This window comes from Lactuca serriola, chromosome 9 (assembly GCF_051521515.1).
Source record: "Lactuca serriola cultivar US96UC23 chromosome 9, Lser_US96UC23_V15, whole genome shotgun sequence".
NCBI classification, from domain to species: domain Eukaryota; kingdom Viridiplantae; phylum Streptophyta; class Magnoliopsida; order Asterales; family Asteraceae; genus Lactuca; species Lactuca serriola.
In genome coordinates, this window is record NC_136416.1 from 100,634,489 (window position 1) to 100,649,680 (window position 15,192).

Consider the following 15,192-nt stretch of genomic DNA (forward strand, 5'->3'; position numbering starts at 1 on the left):
CTGCTGCAGAGGCTGCAACAGCCGCAGTCTCAGCATTGGCTGCGTATATGTCATCAAAATACTCCATATGGCGGTCTTAATAGACTCAAACATCTTCGGAATCTGACCTCGGACAATCTCGACCACCTCCTCGTGGATGATCTCCCTGACACAATCCTTTGTCAATGCTGGCCTATCCTGGCCGATAGTCTCGGGCACTGTCGGGGCACCCTAACTGCCTTATCCTGATCTCGATCCGGATCCAGTCACAAATTGCCTCGTAACCACCATACTGAAAATACACCAGGAAGATATTAGATAATCCGCATAAATAACAGGGAACCAACTCCCAACTAAACCCTAGGGGTTGTGACTTCCTTGCTAGGCGTATGGGTCATGTGCTTTCAGTAGTACGGACCCATACTGCCTTCCACACCAACCCATATTTGTCTCAAGTATCATCACAACACCCTAACAATATACATATGTATGGTGAGCACTCAATCCTCACTCCTAGAGGAAGGCTAAGTATATCATAACTGGCCGACTAACCCCGCACAACTCACCCATGAAACTTCCACCATCCCTACAGCACTAGTGTATGCTAGTCATACATAACGATGGACCCTATAGACTTTCGAAAACCTGATCCTACCCTAAGCCCTTCATCAGACAAGAACAGGAAATAAGGCCAAACCAAACATTCTCAAGCTATAAGATCTTAATTATGTATAACTATGATGCATACACTAAGCAACTACAGTAAAGATGTCAATTTCATATAAAGAAATCCTAGGCTATCAGGCATCATATAATCAGGCAATTCTATCATGCAATTCTTGAAGATCCCTAGCCTATCACTAGCATGTTGTTATAATATATCACAGTATCAAATAATTGCATGGTATTTTAGGGTCTACTTATTGGCTTCGGCTGATCATACACTCTGCATCCTCCTTTAATTATTTTGAAAACCATTTTGAAATTCTTTTCCTTATTTTGAGACTGGATTCACACAATTGTTCCTCCAATTCACTAAAACTAACGCTCTGATACCAACTTGTAACACCCATAAAAATCAAACCAATTTAAAACTCTTTCAACCATTCAAAACCATTAAGCTATTACAAAGTGTTTTCAAAATAGTTAAGACATCAGAGTATCCCAGAAATCAAGATCATAAAAATGTGAGGAGGTGCACGATCACGCCTTCGCCTTCCCACAATCATCTGAAGTACATGAAACAAAATCCAAAAATGTAAGCCCAAATCTTAGTGAGTTCCCCCAAAATACCCGCACAACAAGTAACACGCATATAATGACAGCATACTATGGGCCCAATCAACCATCGAGTTGGAATGCCCCAGGCCCTCAACCATTGGGTTGGAATGCCAACATATTATGGGTCCAGTCATCCTCGGGATGGTATACACTCGGCCCATAACCATCGGGTTGGAATGCCCACATATTATGAGTCCAATCATCATCGGGATGGAATACTCACAACCTACAACCATCGGGTTGGAATGCCCAGGTCTGTTAGCTCTCGCACAAGTAGATAAGCCTCAACCACCAATCAAACATTTGCACATATATCAGATAATCACATAACAGTCTATAGACAGACAAATCAATCTAACATATCATAACAACATAATATCATCCTTCTACCAGGATACCGATCTAACAGATCATAATAACATAATATCATCATATCTACCAGGATGCTGATCTAACAGATCATAAAAGCATAATAACATCCTATCTACAAGGATACTGATCTAACAGATCCTACGATACTCGAGCATATAACATATCAGGATAACAATCCAAAAAGGGTCGGCATTGATGCCTTAAATCCTCGAGTATAGTGAGGAAAACTCACCTCACAAGTAGCTCGGGATGATAAATGTCAAACTTCCCAAGCACAACTCCAAACTCAAACACCTACATCCACCAATAATCCACTTCCATAAATTTCTAAATTACTAAAATACCCTCCAAAAGTCAAACCGGTCAACCATTGGTCAAAGTCAAAGTCAATGGTCAAGGTTAACAATCCATGTTGACCTAACTTGTCGAGTGTAGTAACTGACTCGTCGAGTTCCTTCAGAACTCGGGAAACCGTGAAAACTCCAGTTGACTCACCAAATTTCCAGACAACTCCTTGAGTCCATGTGGTGTCCATAATGTCGGAAAAACCCTAACTAACTCGTTGGGTCATCTCACCGACTTGTCGATCCATGCAGAACCAAAAACGACCAATCTTCATCTGATTCGTCGAGTTGACCATGCAACTCGTCGAGCCCCTTCAGTCCATTTCTCATTCAGACGTTTTTAAGCCATCCCAAAGCTCCAAACTGTAGAACTAGCTTCCTAAAGCATAGTTACCACGTAAAGTTGCAAACTTTACGTGCATGCAAGGTCTTAAAGGTCAAAACCAAGCTAAAGAAGAAGTTTTAGGTAAAGAGAGGGCCATAACTTGCTAAAGGTTAGAACTTTATGACTATAAGGTGCTAGAGGAAGTTATAACTTTAGATCATGCCCAAAACCATAAATGAATCCACAACAAATTAGAAATGACCCTAAACCAAAGCATTGGGTGCAAAATAGTTCCAATACTTACGTAGCAAGTTGGATGTTCGAAATCTCCACAGTCCAACTTGAGAAGGAGTGTTGAGCAGCATAATTTGTGTCCTTTCCCAATTTCCCTGCTTTACAAGATTTTTACTTTCTATATAAAGTATTAGGATAAACTTATTTACTTTTCTTTTTCATTTATTTTTTTCTAGAATAATTTTGGATATATAAGTCTAGTATAGTTCTTCCACTTTTTATCAATAAGAGTAAATTACTTTTTATTTCTTTTACATCTAAATTTCACATATAGTTGCTTATTAACCCAAATTAGCCGCTCCTACTCATTCACCCCTTTAACTTAGACGTTTCCATTCATTCACCCCTCCAATTAGACACTCTTATCCCATTAAGTTACACTTAAGTGAGTAAAAATGAGAAGCAACGAAGAGTACACCCTCTATTAAAATATGCTATAAGTTATTTTTGTAAATTTATTGTAATGACTATATTTTAGTGAATAGTTCTATAATTATGGAATAAAAATGTCAATTACGTCAAAGTAATGGTGTGTATAATGAAAAATTCCTGCATCATAGAAGTAACCAGCGGTTCAGATTAGATCCTCAAAATGACAGTGGTTAAGCAAATGCACAAACATTTGAAAATCCGAGGTCCCCAAGTCAAGCAGTCAATTATCTTATCATGAGGGCGACCACTTCCTACCCAAATTTACAACACACTGTACTTCTTCCACTCTCTCTCATCACATCGTTGTTTTACTCTCTCTCTCTCTCTCTCTCTCTCTCTCTCTACACCAAACATATACATACAGATATATGAATATACATGCATTGTTAGTGAAATCAAAACCCTAGAACACATTGGATCGTGTTTGGAGAATCTATGAATCGGAATCTATGATCGGCATTATCAATCAACGGTTTGGTCGAAGCTAATCGGACTTGTTTTCGTAGCTTTAACGGCGTTTGATCTCAGAGAGGGGAGAGATGTATAAGAACCAGCTGCAAGAGCTGGCCCAGAGGAGCTGCTTTAATTTGCCGTCGTATACCTGCATAAGAGAAGGTCCAGATCACGCACCGCGGTTCAAGGCGGCTGTTAATTTTAACGGCGAGACGTATGAGAGCCCTAACTACTGCACGACTTTGAGGCAGGCGGAGCACTCTGCCGCGGAGGTGGCTCTTAATGAACTTGCGTGTCGAGGTCCTTCTAATTCTTTGGCTGCTAGGATACTGGTGAGTCTTCAACACTTTCTAGGGTTTGTAAGTTTTAAACTTCTGGATTTTTTTTTTCTTCAATTTCTATTTCTGAAATCGATGTTTCTAGTCATGATGACGGGAAGGTTTACAAGTTTGAAATTATTCTCAATTTAGAAAGAAAAACTCAACTGCGAAGAGGAGTGTTGCTATCATTGTTTTTAAAAATTCTCTTGGGGGTTTCCTTTTTTAGTTGGCTTCCGATAGGATAAACTTGCGATTTTAGATTTGGGCATCATCAAGTTGATTTTTGTTATATGAGAACCCGTCTTTCTCGACCACCATTGATTTTCTAATTTATGGATGTTACAGAGGCCATATTAGCTGAACATGGGGAAAATGTTAGAAATGTGATGTGGTGTGCATTTAGGGATTATAGAGAGTATCATATGGCATTCGGTTTTCATGATTGATATGATTTTGAACATCAAATTAGGAACTTTTAATGTCAATCTAGGAACTTTAAAATCAAAATTTATCTGTTGCTACTCTCAACCATTTCTGAACGAATACTCTTAGGCAAATCTATATGACATAAAAGGGGAAAAAAACGATGGAAATGGCAAATGACGTAATTACCCTTTACTGATTTGTTGTTGCAGGATGAAACCGGAGTGTACAAGAATCTTTTGCAAGAGGTTTCTCAAAGGGTAGGGGCGTCATTACCAACATACACAACTTTTAGATCAGGCCTTGGCCATTTGCCTGTTTTCACCTGCACTGTAGAATTGGCTGGCTGTATATTTACAGGAGAACCAGCCAAAAACAAGAAACAAGCTGAAAAGAATGCTGCCATGTCAGCATGGTCTTCTCTAAAACTTTGTAAGTCATCCAATTTCTATTCTTAATTCTTCGTATCATATGCATAATTACCTATTTAACCCTCTATATTTTATCCTCTTTCAGTAACACAGCAATCAGAAAGCTTGTCATTGCAAAAAGGAAACACAGAAGAGCAAGAGCATGTTATTGTGGCACGTGCTTTACAAAAATTCAGATTAAAAGCTAGAATGACTAATATACCCTTCCCAATCCGTTTTCCAGTTCCAAAACCAAAAACACACTCCACACAACCTCCTCCCTCCACAACTTCAAAAATCCTTCCTTTAATTTGCCCCAAAATGGCTCAAACCCGTCGAAAAGACAATAACGCCCCTCAAAAGCAATTTGGAGTTCCCACCACCAACGAACTGTCACCGTCACCATCACCGCCACCGCCACCGGACCACCGCGTGCACAAGTTTCCGGCGATCGGAGCCGCACCGTATATCCCTGTCCGTCACTTCCGGCCGACTCATTGCGGAATCGCGCCACCGGTGACTATCCGCAACACGATCCCCGTCTTCTCCGCTCCGCCGCTTCCGCCGCCACGTATGCCCGGAGCACCGCCGCAGTTTGGGAGGCCGCCAGCTATGTGTGGCGGTGGAGGTGGAGCACCGCCGGTCACCATCCGACAGGCGGTTCCTGCGTTCTCGGGTGAATCGAAGGAGAATGTTGGAGCTTCTGTGATGAAGCCGGTTGCCATGTCAGCATTAGTGACAGAAGATAAAGAGAGTAAAAGTAAATTAGGAGAAGCTCCAACAGGAAATGAAGAGGCTAGTGTTAGCAAGTCGCTAGAGCCTGGATTTAAGGGGCTACAGATTTGAAGAAAAAAAAAAAAAAAGGAGGAATGTGTTTTAGGATTTTGTAGTGGTTACCTTTTTTTTTTTTTTTCGTTGGATATTTTGGGGGTACTTGTTTTTGTGTTAATTAAGCTGATTACAGTTCATATTTGGATCAATTAAAACAAGTGGTCAGCATCTTGTTCATTGACCAACGGGATATGTTAATGCTAATGCTTATGTGTACCTGTAATCATTAGAAATGTAAGCTACACATAATGTAGCGAGTAACCAAAAAATCAAATTTCTGGCTTCATGACACTACCCCAAGCCTATCAATATGAAGACATAGGAATAATCATTTTATGATTTTAAAGTGGCAAAATGTGTATCATAAATAAACATTTTCCTTTCAATTTCAAAACATGTTCCTTTCAATTTCAACCATCCCTTAAGGGGACCAAGTAAGTACCCATATCCCCCAAGGATTTACATCACGTGCGCTTTCCTCATTTTGGTTTAGGGATATTTTGGGCTAGGGGTGTTCGTTTTGATGGATTGGGTTTGATTCTATCCGAACAAGTAAATCCAAAGAAATTTTGGTTTTCAAAATATAGATCTGAATAATCGAAACTAAATTCAAATTTGATCCGGGTTGGATGGTTTTTAAAATGGCAAGACATTTGAAAAAATATATAACTTAAATCTTAGTCAACTCTATAAAAGTAACTACAAAAACCTTGTAGTTATGAATTATAATTATAAACAACTATTAACAACAATTGATTATAGATTAATTATTTGCAATTTACTAGTTTCCATTAATTTAATTATCATCGTATAACGAGTGAGATAACAAACGGACAATAAGTTGTGTCGCTAAGTCTTTTTTTTATAGTAAAGCTAATTCTTTTGAATACATCCATAGATATAGGGAATATAACATTGTTATGCATAATCCGTTGTATTCTATTAAGAAGCTTTACCGTATCCGGTGCGAGGAAACCAAAGATATAAAATGCAAATGGTATGAAAACATGTTGATTTTACATGCACGATTTCTCATGTTTGGTGACTTTGACTGTAGCAGCTTTTAAAGCAGTCTGCCCCTCCGTGAAACCCCCAGTCCTCAAGCCCACAAGAGGGGATACCCCTGTAAGGTCCACACATGTGTATTTCCCTCCGACCCATCCAAAAATCAAAACGTCAGTCGGTCCAAGGGTTGACTTTCCTTCTACTGGGTCAGTCAAAAAATTCACAGATGCCTCTTTCTTGGCAAAAACCCCGGAACGCTTAAATATGTCAAACAAAACATCCTTAACCATATTGTGTTTGTATTTAAACTCAATGAGTTCTATACAGTGAACTGCATGCTCTCCAAAAGAGTCCAAACATGCATTGCAACACACCAGATATATCTCATCAGCTAGGAATATTGGAATCATGAGTTGATATTTGAGGATAGTACGATACTCCACAAGAGACATATGTTGGTCAAACACATCTATAGGGATAGCTATAAGAAAATCTTGAGCCTGTGGTACACGTAAGCACTGAAAAACCGTTATATCAAGTCGTCATGTTGAGATGCATTTCCATATCTTGGATAATTTTACGGAAAATGGTACTCGTCAGTGTATACTGGCTAGTATTAAGTTATTATATTGGATGAAAGTTTCTAATAATTAAAAAATAATTAGTAAATTTATAAATATTTTAAGACATATTAAAAATAAATAATGGTTATTCAGTTTTTTTTTTACTATTCGGTTCTTATTTTATAAACCAAAATTAATCCGAAATCCAAAATAATAATTTGGTTTAGCTTAAAATCAATCTAAAAATCTGAATATTTAAACCAAATTGTCTAATTAAACGATTCGGTTTTAACCGAATAATGAACAACCCTATTTTAAAATTTTAGGTGTGGCCATCAGAACCAGATATCTATCTTTGGATCTAGAACCATTACGTGTTCTGGAAACTAAAAATGTGTGGTTTCAGTTTCAATTCTCAAAACTTGCAACTTATTTTTTTTTGGAACTTATACGTATTTGATGTTTTTTTTAATTATAAGTGTATAATAGATACAGTTCATTTACGTTATAAAAATTAAAAAAAATCCTGTGTTTTTAACGTTGACAACACTCGTTTTGATCACAATCAACAATTTCCCACTTCATATGTTACCTATTAGTTGATCAACTGAAGACCACAACAACACAACCATTACCTACGCTTCAATTCCACCATTACCATATTTTGAGTTCATACAAAAGCAGAATCTAAACAACATATCCATTCATAAAGCAAGTTTGCTAATAAAACTCCCCATAATAGACTAATAGTCTATACAAAATATACATACTCCTTGCAATTTACACCTTAACAATTTTAGCACAAAATAATCCAACCAATTCACAAGAAGGCACTTTCAATCGCTTGCAATATGGGCCCACTATTGAATTGAAAGCTCCTGAAGCTTCGACCCGGGCCCACCTTCTCTGATGAATTTGAAACCGAAACCGAAACCGAAACCGGGTTAGTGTTTGATGGAGTCTCTGTCATCACTAAATTGGTCCCCGAAGAACTCCCCCTTGCCTTCCACACACTCATTGCTTCACAAAATAACATCAAGTCAATATATAAAATAATTCTATATTCATTTTGGCTCTGTTTGACAGACTAACTGAAAACCTAACTGATAGCTGATAAAGGTTATGTTTGGTGTGTCATAGCTAGCTGATAAGCCATCTTTTTTAAGTTGTCATGTTTGACAAGACAAAAAATAGCTTTTAAGCTGCTTTTTAAAAAACTACTTAGACAAGCTTTTTAGGAGTTTTTTTTTTTTAATTTTCAAATATACCCCTTAATTAATTATAGAAACACATTCTTTTAAATGTCCTTTTATGTCATTATATATTTTTCAACTAGTTTTACCAAACGACATGTTTTATCAACTAGCTTGTTATTTATCAGCTGACTTTTCAGCTATCAACTAGTTTTCAGCTAACAACTAGCTTTTCAGCTATTACGCCAAACATAGCCTTAGACTAGCTTTTTAGGAGTCTTTTTTTAATTTTCCAAATATACCCCTTAATTAATTAAGGAAACATATTCTTTTAAATTTAAATGCCCTTTTGTCATTTTATATCTTTCAGTTAGTTTTACCAAACGCCATTTTTTATAAGCTAGCTTTTCATCTATCAGCTAGTTTTTTATTTAACAGCTAGCTTTTCAGCTATAACACCAAACATAGCCAAAGTAACAACATTTGGTAAAAACTAACTAATAAGTCAGATTCAAATGTAGAATGACATAAAAAGACATTAGCAGGAAATGAGCATATAAGGGTATATTTGGAAAACTTGTGGAGAGAAAATGAACCTCTAGCAGGTGTATCTGGTTTTGGTGCAATTGGAGGCTGATGTGAAGAAATCCATGATCTCAAAGATCTGATTGAACCCAATTTTCATAAATTAGTTACATGAAATATATATGTAAACATATAATCTATAACATATTGAACACATTATTAATTTAAAACTTTTTACTTACTTTAAAAATGGAGCAACCATGTAAAGCTTAAGACCAGCTACACTTCGTGAAATTACATCTCGATTTGCTGGTTGAAGTTCATCAAGCCTCTGCCATGCAATTTCCTGCAACACATTCAAAATAAAAAGGGTTTTTTATTTTTATTTTTATTTTTCATTTATTTTTGTTATGTAAATCAAAAGATTACTTACACTGATCTCTTTTTTGGTTTGAGGGGCAAATGTTGTATCATCTTTCACACCTCCAACTATGTAAAGTCGCACCCTTTGGGGCCCAAATGTCATTTCAATGAACTCATCTTTGTTAATAAGTTTTGAAACATTAAATCCTGTTTCTTCAAGAACCTACATCCAATCAAAAAGAAACATTCTTCAAATCTTGAAAAGAGATTATATTAATATTATGCAAGAAACAATGATTATTTGATTTTATTTACTTCTCTGATAGCACAAGCATCATCTTCCTCATCTTTGTTCTTTTTCCCTCTTGGAAAACTCCAACTTGTTCCTTTCCATCCTTTTACTAGTACACACTGCATACACAACAAATATCAAGATTCAAGGATCAAAGAACAAGATATATCAAAAAGAAAGAAAAAAAGATTAATTTATAAAACATAAACATACCCTTTCGTATGTTTGATCCAAAATAATTGCCCCTGTTACAGGAACTCGAACCTTGTATGATGTGAAATCTTTGAATATGTCATCTATATGTGGGACATAAGGCTTTAGAACATCACAACTGTTGAACACTATAGCAGGTTTAAGGAAGTCAAGTCATAGAGATTAATATCATTAAGAACGAAAAAAATTAGTAATGAAGGATACTTAAAGATGTAAATTCCTTAAGAGTGAATGACTTCAAAGATGGATTATTTTCTACAGAATTGTCTTCATAGAACCAATGTGCATACTCCACAAGAAACAAGATCCTTTCAAATGATTGTTGATCTTCTTTGGGCACATTCAGAACAAAGCGACTGTAATTTCAGGAGAAAAGATTATTAGGGTTCATTGTAAGAAAGTCGAATGCGTGAATTATAACTTAACTGAAACAAACAACGCTACAAGTGTAAGAAACAAAAAAAAAAAAAAAATGAAACAAATCCTAAAGGTGGGTATCAGTTTTCAAAACCCTAATTTCAATTCCACAGCATAAATTCAATCTGATACAGAAATAAACTATATGCATACATATATTAACATGGATACCTGCAGAGATCGTCGAGGAGTTCTTTAGGAGGGATGCCGTCTTTCAAAGGAGCACTCGAAGATCTAGGAAGCCCAGCTGACGACATTTCTTTTACTCTTTTCTTTTTGATTTCTTTATTGAGTAACAACTACTACTAGAAGTTATAGTAATTAGTCGGATCGAAGAACCCTAGAAAGAAAAACACAGCACCTGGTGAAATTTGGGAAGTTGCTGCAGATGGAAGTGAGAGAGAAAGTGAAAGAACATGAGGGTAAAAGGGAAAATGAAACCCTAACTGGATGGAGTAAGTGATTAACTGATGAAGACGATGAAGATCAAGAGGAGCTCTTGGGATTATTGAAGAGAGCTCCCCTCTTCAATTTGGGGGATTACTTTATTAAATACAATAATACTAATAATTACTTTTTCAAGCACTACGTTCTAATCATCTTTCAAACGTGTACATGTAACATGTATAGGGGCGGTGGCTGATAGCGTTAGAACGTAGATTCACAATCCTAAATACCGAAAATGATCTTTAAAGTAACATAGTTTTAGGTTTTTATATTTTACATTATTAGTTTATTGTTTTTTACAAATTCGGTTATTATACATGTTTAGTCATCAATTTTTTTTAAATAAGTTCTTTAACTTATTGTTTTGTACACATTACTACTATATGTTAGATTGTTAGTTTGTACATATTTAATCCTTAATGTTTTTATACAAAATAAGTTTTTGTTGTTTTTGTATATATTTAGTCCTTATGATAAGTTTCTTCAGGTTGGCTTATATGACATTTTACGTGGAATAATAATTAATGAGGTGTTTTTATATGTGGGTCGTCTGAATACTGGAATCACGTGTTACTTGCTCTGGTTTTGGTAATAGCATTGTACTATTGATATTAGGAACTATGATAATATAATACCAACTATATTTAATACTAGTATATATTTCATTTAATTGTAATACCAACTACAATACATCAGGTGAAGGAAATACATTAGTCATAATGAGTTCAATTGTTGGACATAATGTCCACATCCATAATAGGTGGTTATATTATTAATAATAATAATAATAACAACAACAACAACAAAATCCTTTTGAGTTACACACAAGGACAGGAACTGATGGGTTTTCTAAATTACAAAAACAATGCATTTGCAAAATATCACATAAACACTTATAGGTATATGCAGCCTAAAAGGATTTATGACATTTCATTATTATAGCAACATACTTTATGAAACAAAACTTCTAACCCTATTGTAATCGGAAATTACAAGTAAGAAAACATACATTTGCTTAAATTAAATTAAGCCAAACAAGTCTTCTTGAAATCTCCTTGGAAAGCCTAGCTCCAATAATATGGTAACCTTTAATGTATCACACCAAAACCTTAGGAAACCCTAGGATCTAATACAAGGAAGATGATCTAATACAAGAGAGATGGGAGAGGTAGGAAATCCAGATTCTATATATGTGAGTTGTAAAATCAGTTGTTATGAGGGGTTATGGCCCTTTATATAGATGCCAGATAATTCATGAAATCCTATATTTGAATTTAAAATAATAATATTGTAATCTAATACATATCTAAATTCCTTATCTGAATAGGAGGCTTCTATAACCCTTTCTGGTGGAGCCCCGAAATTGGCCACCCTGGGAAGGTTATGAATTCTCTTATTTGCTCAACTTTTGAACAGTTATAGTTCAGTCCTTATACCTTTAATTAATTCTAATTAACCCAAAATTAATTTCATATTAATTCTTAATTAATTATTGTTATTTCTAATTAATATATTAATCATACAATTATTAATAAATCATTTTTATCTATCTTTCTCTTTCTCTTCTCTCTCTCTCTCTCTCTCTCTCTCTCTCTCTCTCTCTCTTTCTTTCTCTCTTATGATCAATCCAAGTTATTTCCTGGTTATGAATGCAATCCAAAAAACACTTAATTTTATTTTGTAAATTAAATCAATTTAGTTAAGACCTTAGACACCCTAATCCAATAGTCTCCCACTTGTATGAGTCGCCAACTACATTTGCAAGTATAACTTTAGATAACCAATAAACTATGATTTCTAGAGACACGGTCAAACTCTTATCAAATCAGACGTCATCGCTATAATAAGTGATCAACTATCACTTTGTTCTTTAAGATATTATACGGACACGAGACATGGATACATGATTTCAAGGTTTTCTTTAGCATTTGGATGAGGTCATGACGTGAGCAATGCCTCTCACGTCATGAGCCATGGTTGACTTGTTGACCTGCATTCCTTGAGTCTTATGACGTGATCCCTTGTTGCTCACGACGTGAGAGCGATCAGTGACCTAAACCCTAATTTTTTCGGTATTTAATGGAATAAGAGGGCTAGGGTTGTCCATCATTAGCCTCCCTCACACTCTAAGCCTCCAGAAACCCTTATATCAATCATCCTTGAGGTCCTTAGTAATTTTTGGTGCATTTTCTAGCTTGAATAAGGAGAAGACGAAGAAAGAAGTGATTTATTGGTGGAGTGGGCAAAGCATCATCATCATCATCATCATCATCTTTTCTTGTTTTTGGACCTTTGTAAGTATCAAAGGTTCAAACTTTATTGCATATTATGGATAGATCTAGGGTTTTGTCCATATCTCTTCATGTTAAGCATGCTTGAGTAAAGTAAATCCATAAAGTTAGCAACTTTATGGATTCTAAGGGTTCCTTGATCATCATGTTGTCCGGATCTGGAAGTCGGGAGGTATAAGAGCCATGCATGAGAGTTCGATGCATATTTTTCCACTTTTTGACCTATAATGGATTAGGTCATGCATGGTGCAAGCATGAACATAAAGCAAACATTTTTATGGGCCTTAGGGTCCCTTTTGCTTCTAGATGAGATGGATTCAATGGCTTAATGGAATAAGGACTTAAACCCTTGACTTTTGGCTTCAGACTGAAGTCATGACGTGAGATATAAGGCCTCACAATGTTGAAATACACCCCAGGGTGGGGCCTACTATTGCATGTCGGGTTGAAATATACCCGAGGATGGGGCCAACTATGACATGTGTGGGTTGAAATATACCCCAGGGCGGGGCCCATATTTTTTTTATTGGGTTGAAATATACCCTAGGGCTAGGCCCAATTGTATATTTTGTATGTGGTACTTTAGGGGAACTCACTAAGCCTTGTGCTTACAATTTATGTTTATGGTTTCAGGTACTTCGGGTACAAATGGGAAGAGCCCGACGTGATGGCACAACATCTTCCCCTCATGATTTCTACACATTTTCGATACTATTACTTTGATGATTTTGATATTGTACTTTGTGGATGTTTTGGAACAATTTGATGATCGAAACTATTGATTTTTAAAATGAAAAATTTTATCATGATTTTTGGGTTGTTACAAGTTGGTATCGAAGCCTTGGTTTAAGGGATTTGGGTATACTTTTGGGTGTGTCAGAACTCAAACTGAGGAAATGATAATCTTTTCAAAAGAAAGATAAATTGGATTTCTAAAAAGATTTTTTACTAAGTAAAAAGGGGGTGTGATGCACGTAATCAGCCGAGCTCAAGTAAGTGGCTCCCAAATTACCCATACCTATGTATTGTCATTAGTATGCTATGCAGTTATAGCGGTTCAAAATCAAATATCGGTCAAGGACCGATATTCGATATATGGGTTATCGCGGTGGGATATCGGTATTTTTATGTTATGTAGGGCCTTTGTAACCTTGTGTTTTATTGGATGAATACATGGTCATTAAGTAAAACATATAGTAAATTAAAAAATGTTTGAAGCAAATGCTTATCAATCTCATAAAACCCCCACCATATATCTACATTTTAATAATAAATGAAGTGACTTAATAAAAAATTTAGCTATAAATGCTATTTCACCGCTATCCCACCGATATTTGTCAAATATCAGTCAAATAGCGGTCAAATATCGGTCACTATCACCGCTATTTACGGTACCGCTATTTTACCAGCTACCGATAACCGTTATCCCATTGCTATTGACTGCATAGTTAGTATGCTTGATATGTGAATTGCATGCTATATTATGGCTAAGGATACCTTCAGGAATCATATGATATAATTACTTGATTTGTGTGATGCCTTATAGCCTAGGAGGATTGGATGCTATGTATTACTTGGAATTGATATCGGCTCAGTTAATTGCTAAGTGAATGCTTTCAAAGTTGTATATGATTAGGATCATATAGCCCTAGAATGATCGATTTAGCCTCATTTCTTGGTCCTTTTGGTTGTGGATTTAGGGCAGAATCATCATTTGACAGTCTATGTGATCCCATTTTGTGTATAACTTGCATGCATAAGGCAACCAGCGATGTTGATTGAGGTTCTCGGTATTACGAGCGGTGGGAGTTGAGGATTCCTGAGAAAGTCTAGGATATGTATGCTTTTTAGCATATGACTGGTATATAGTTATAGTATGGTGACTTAGAGGAATCATGACAACTCTTGAGGAAGGTACATATAAGTGTGAAAGGTAGTATTGGGCCCATACTACTGGAAGCATAGGATCTATACTTGAGACAAGAAAGAACTGAAGACTCTAAGGAGACTTGTATATTGAGAGTTCCCTTGAGTCTTATGTTGACTATTTATATGTTTGTATTTCAGTTTAAGGATGGTTGTGATCACTCGAGGAGCAGGTTCTGGCTCAAATTTAGGTTCTGGTTTTGGCTTTGGCACATAACTAATTGATGAGAGGCTGCGAGAGCTCATAGTAGTTGAGGTTACTCATGGTATCTTGGATCCTACTCCTATGATGTTCAATACCATCAAGGAGGGTATGATGGAGCATATAGAGGAGCGAGTCATGTAACGCCCGTAGATTCGGGCTAGTCAATTTAGAGATAGTAAGAGTGTTTCTTAACGCTTATATAATAGTACTAATATCTAGACTATTAATTAGTCGTGGTTAACGTTAGACTAAACCCTAGTGGTAATGATACTAGGTTTTGTCCGAGGG

General features: G+C 36.1%; 2 protein-coding genes across 2 annotated transcripts; one reads left to right on the plus strand and one right to left on the minus strand.

The window, feature by feature from the left end:
* The first annotated feature begins 3,430 nt into the window (after window positions 1-3,430).
* Window positions 3,431-5,668, plus strand: LOC145073836 (double-stranded RNA-binding protein 6-like). Its single transcript, XM_079020320.1, has 3 exons — window positions 3,431-3,812; window positions 4,436-4,655; window positions 4,740-5,668. The coding sequence occupies exons 1-3, from the start codon at window positions 3,567-3,569 to the stop codon at window positions 5,477-5,479; spliced, it is 1,206 nt and encodes a 401-aa protein (XP_078876446.1). The 5' UTR covers window positions 3,431-3,566; the 3' UTR covers window positions 5,480-5,668.
* A 1,995-nt stretch (window positions 5,669-7,663) lies between these two features.
* DCP2 (decapping 2) lies at window positions 7,664-10,619 on the minus strand. Its single transcript, XM_079020380.1, has 9 exons — window positions 10,483-10,619; window positions 10,207-10,375; window positions 9,823-9,974; window positions 9,619-9,746; window positions 9,429-9,524; window positions 9,184-9,336; window positions 8,993-9,096; window positions 8,822-8,889; window positions 7,664-8,052 (listed from the first exon to the last, which is right to left on the minus strand). The coding sequence occupies exons 2-9, from the start codon at window positions 10,290-10,292 to the stop codon at window positions 7,853-7,855; spliced, it is 987 nt and encodes a 328-aa protein (XP_078876506.1). The 5' UTR covers window positions 10,293-10,375; window positions 10,483-10,619; the 3' UTR covers window positions 7,664-7,852.
* Between the last annotated feature and the right edge of the window lie 4,573 nt (window positions 10,620-15,192).